The sequence below is a fragment of the Convolutriloba macropyga genome, chromosome 1 (genome assembly GCF_964194025.1).
Source record: "Convolutriloba macropyga chromosome 1, txConMacr16.3, whole genome shotgun sequence".
NCBI classification, from domain to species: Eukaryota; Metazoa; Xenacoelomorpha; order Acoela; family Convolutidae; genus Convolutriloba; species Convolutriloba macropyga.
The window spans coordinates 46,692,072-46,696,848 of NC_134468.1; the positions used below are offsets into that span (position 1 = coordinate 46,692,072).

General features: G+C 35.2%; 1 protein-coding gene across 1 annotated transcript in view; it reads right to left on the reverse strand.

The window, feature by feature from the left end:
- LOC142342173 (protein-tyrosine sulfotransferase 2-like) overlaps nt 1-3,558 on the reverse strand; it is a 60,358-nt gene extending 56,800 nt beyond the window's left edge. Inside the window, exon 1 of the mRNA XM_075393428.1 lies at nt 3,550-3,558. Within this exon, the coding sequence (XP_075249543.1) occupies nt 3,550-3,558 (9 nt within the window). The remainder of the gene's footprint in view (nt 1-3,549) is intronic.
- Between the last annotated feature and the right edge of the window lie 1,219 nt (nt 3,559-4,777).

Here is a 4,777-nt window from a genome sequence, read left to right on the forward strand (position 1 = left end):
CTCTCATTTTTTGAGAAATTAATTCTTTTGCTTAGTTAAAAACGCTTTTTATTCCGCTTGCGAAAGTCCATAACCCAACATCTCTAGAATGCATACCTATGACCACATCTGCTTTCACGCGACCCGGAACCATTGCTCGCATGTAGCATGCACGCGCGTCCAGATAGAGCCCTGACATGGACAAACTACCCTATAGACCAGGTCTGTAACCCAGACTTCCAGCTTGACTGCATATTCTGATGCGCACATGACTGGAATTAGGCCCAGAAGTGGCGTCTTAGGAAATTTTTTTATTTAGGTGTACAATTAACATGGAGGCGTTCATACAAAAGCTGATGAAGGTGTTTACATGAATTAATTGATATGAAGGAGTTCAACCTACCGCTTAACTTTGTAGTAAAACAGCGACAATAAAACAGATAAGTTTGAATTGGAGCAGTTGGCCTAAATGGAGCAATTGGCCTAAATTGAATGAGCATTCTGAATGCTTAACTAGAGTAGAAGCAGTTCTGTACGGCAAGAAAGAACCAAACTAAGAGCTTAATTTAGCTGCTCTTAAAATTTAATTAAACCTAGACTTTAGTTTGTAATTACGACACGAATTGTGCAAAATTTTCTCGGATATTTTCTTGAATGTTGAACATTGTTTACTGAGTATAAACAGAACTTCAACAAAGACAGCAAACAGTGATGCTTGAGTCCCGTTCAACAAAATCTTTGAAGTCATAAAAATTTCCATAAACTTTTAACTTAAAAATTCTCTTTGGAGGGAAAAATTTGACCCCAAGAGTTGAACAAAAAAATTAAACTGTTACTGGACTAAGCTGTCAACATTTTTGAGCTATCAAAAATAGGAGCTAATTTTCAATCACTAAAATTTTTCGCTTAGAGACATTCTCAGTCACTGTTTCTGAAAAATAACAACTGTACGCAGAATAGCAAATTATGTTGCTTGAAACAACTTCTTGTCGAAATTTAATTTCTTGGAACTTGGAGCGAAGCCAACCTTGGAACGAAGTTTGTCAATACGTGGACAATTTTGAATCTCTCGAGTAAATGTACCCGGTTTTGTTACTATTTTCTGCGACCATTTCTTAAGATTGGTTTATAATCGTGTGTGAAATCTGGTTACAGTGAGCTAATTTAGCTCTAATGTTTATATAATGTTCAATATATCCGAAAACAATTTCCACGACTAGTAACTCATTTTTACAATCAATACCTTACAATTAAGATAGTGTCAATTAGCTCAAACTGCAAAGCTTAATTAGCGATTAATTTAAGAAATATCCCTCTCAATACTATTAATTGATTAGGAAAACGTTTAGCAGTTTGGCCGTTTCCCATGTCACTGTTTACAAAAACATTTAAGTTGCTTAGAAATGGGTAATTTTTTTAATCGTGGAAAAAGTACGAAGCCTTGCCACTTGTTTCCACAAAGTGCCGAAAGTTAAATGTTTGCATTATCGAACATTGATTGATTTTTGCGATGGTTCAATTTTTGCATCTTCTCAATTCACTATAATGAAAAGTTATAAAATTTTGTAAAAACTGCTACCACTTATGAAAAGAGATTTTTAAAAATCAATAAATTTTTTTAATGAATCTTTGAAGCAAAAATTGACCACATTAACTTCAAGTATCTGATCTGAATGAGTTGAATTGCAATTTAACGCGTAGAAAATTTTTCAATTCAATTTTATTGCTTCATTGCCTTCAAATCAAAGTTGGAAGCTGTGGAATTTGACAAACATTGCGGTGATTTTAACTTTCTATTTTCTAATTTTCTATAAGATTGAAAAGTTTACTAGTAATAAAATGTATTTTCACGGTATTCTCATGGTTATATCGGAAACTAAAACTCTTGACTCGAACCCGTACTCACCACCAAACCAATATTAGTACTGGGCAAGGTTAATGGCAAGTCTAGGTATCAGTACTGATTTCGAGTTAAGATCATAACACTTTATAGACTTGTCAGTTTTGTGCAAGTATTGAACACGATTTGGCAAGTCTCAATCCAATTCTCGGCCAAGCCTTGGCAAGTCTTAAATTTGTTCAAAAAATTGATAAAATTTGTGATATTCAAAAGTTGAAACCTATCCCATGGCAACTAAAATTTTTCAATAACATATTATTCAACCCCTAATGAGGTTTTCTTTTTCCCCTGGGACACAAACAACTTGAATGATGACAATAAATATGTCAAAAAACATGAAAAATTTGCAACTTTTTCAAAAAATGCTAAAATTCATGATGTCAAAAAGTTAAAAACCGTTCCATTACCACTAGAAACTGTGCAGTAAGTTATCATCAAACCCTTTATCAAACCCTAGATTAGTTTTCATGACACCAAGCGCTAAAAAACTCAAAAACTTAAAAAAACTTAAAAACTCAAAAACTTAAAAAACTCAAAAACTTAAAAAACTCAAAAACTTGAAAAGATTTTCAAAAAACCTGAAAAAAATTGCAAAAATTAGTATTATTTTGTGTGTTTGTGTTTGTAGTACCACGACATATAGCTCATAAAATGGCCATAACAAACAATTTTGTCTCGCAAAAGGCCTTCATCAGCTTTTAATAACTTCATCCTAAGACTAATCAAACAAAAAATTTCAAAAAATCACAAAAAAAACATGAAAATTTGCACCATTTTGAGCCGAAAAACTCCTAAAAATGACCTTCTGACGTTAAATTAAGGCCATCCCAGCAGCTGCACCACTAACGCACTTGAAGGACTACTAAAGCCCACTTTGGGCCTCTAATGAAACTTAATGCCCGCTGGGCTTTACCTGTTTATCCCGTTTTGAAAGATCAAAGTCATTGAAAAAACGTGTGAACACATCTTAAAAAAAACACAGCGCACCAATACAATTCAAATTCTTTGAATTGTAAAAAGACAGAGCACCAATACAATCCAATTCTTGGATTGTAAAAACCTGTAGAATATCAATACTCCTCATCGAGTCGTAAAAAAAGACACACACGTTTACAATAATTGCTATGAACTGCGTTCAAGAGCAATTAATAATTAGTTCAACTTAGTTCAAGAGAAATTGAAAATGAGTTTGAAAATTGAGTTTGGTAATCTTCTACTTAGAAAGGGGTGTAAAAAGATAGCACACAATTTACTCCATTTAAAAAATTTGAAAAAACAGGACTAAATTGACCAAAAAGCCCGGTTAACAAAAGGTTTTTCCTTTGCTACAAGAAGTCGGAACAACGTTACTCAATTCCAGTACATATCAGGGAAAGTTACTAAATACATCACTTGCTCAAAAAAGTCACTTTCAATGTTACAGATCACGAAACTTGGGCAGCAGACAGACTAAAAGAGTGACACAAAGAAAGAGCGAGAGAGTTTATTCCTCTGAGCATAAAAAAATACTACAAAATAACAAACTATTATATAACATATGACAAAAAATCTCTTATAAAAGATAGTTATCGTAGACCTTCAAGTTATCTTTCGGTTAGACATATAATTCGGATCCACTCAGTTAACGGAGATCACAGTTAACGGATGCATATGGATCAATGAGCGCTGACCTTTTCCATGGCTCTTCAGTTTGTCAGAAGCCAAAATTCCAAAAATTTCGATTTTTGAAAAACACACAACGGAGGATTCATAAGGAGATAACTGTTTTTGTTAACTGCACATTCCAGCAAATGTAAAATCTTGTGCACCAAATGAACAAACGAGAAATAAAAGTTAATCAACATTTGAATGAAAAATATTCATTTGAAAACATAGCCGGCAGACTTCCATTGAAAACATAGCCGGCAGACTGCCGGGATAGCTGCGAAAGAATAGACCTGCGTGCCATATAATAGAGATAAAAACAGATACAGATCTAAATTTAAAAAGAAATCGACGCCGCTCAAAAAACTAGGTAAAAAAACATTCAGCAATAAATCAATAAAGCTTGTTAAAAGTCATTCCGCAGGAGCCTGTTGTTAGGGTCCTTTACTGCACATATGAGTTCCTTTGACATTAAACAAATTCAAATTAAACTAAGTTTTAAAGTGCAAAAGTCATTTTATTGAGTGAAGTAAGTCAAGTATGATCAAAATCTAATCACGCAAATAACCTAAAAACTTTCGCTAAAGCGAGTGAGAAATGACGTCACGCGCGCAAATGCCGTTAGTGAGAGGAAAAAGTCATTCAGAAAATTTGACTTTCAGCTTTGCTGTGTGAAATAAAAAAAGGAAAAAAGAGCGTCAGACGGGTAAATAAAAAACAGCCGGTAGAATACCGGAAACGACTCGAATCGTCATGAAGAATAATCTCTATTCGAACTTGAACAAAATCAGAAAATCGAAAAAAAACTAGAAATACAAAAAGAGTAGACCAATATAACATGAAAAGTTTTAAAAATTTTTCAGTTCAGGGGTGTGTGTAGGTGCTGGTGGGGGGGGGGGGTGGTAGGTGGGGGCAGGTAGGTAGTTGTGGGGGTGTAGGTAGGTGGGGCGGGGGGTAGGTAAGTTGCGGGGGGGGGGTAGGTAGGTACGTGGGGGGTGGTGTATGTAGGAAAGAAAGTACGAGGGGGGGGGGTAGGTACGTTGAGGGGGATAGGTTTCGTTGGGGGGGGAGGTATGTTGGGGGGGGGGGGGAGGTTAGGTACGTGTGGGGGTAGTTTTGGGGGGCGGAGTAGGTAGTTAAATGGGATCAAATTTTCTCAAATTGACCTCTTCACCTCGAACTACAGATTGTTACCAATTGCTATATTTTACAAACTAAGCTATTGTTAAAGTCCAATGTTCGAAAACAGAAGTC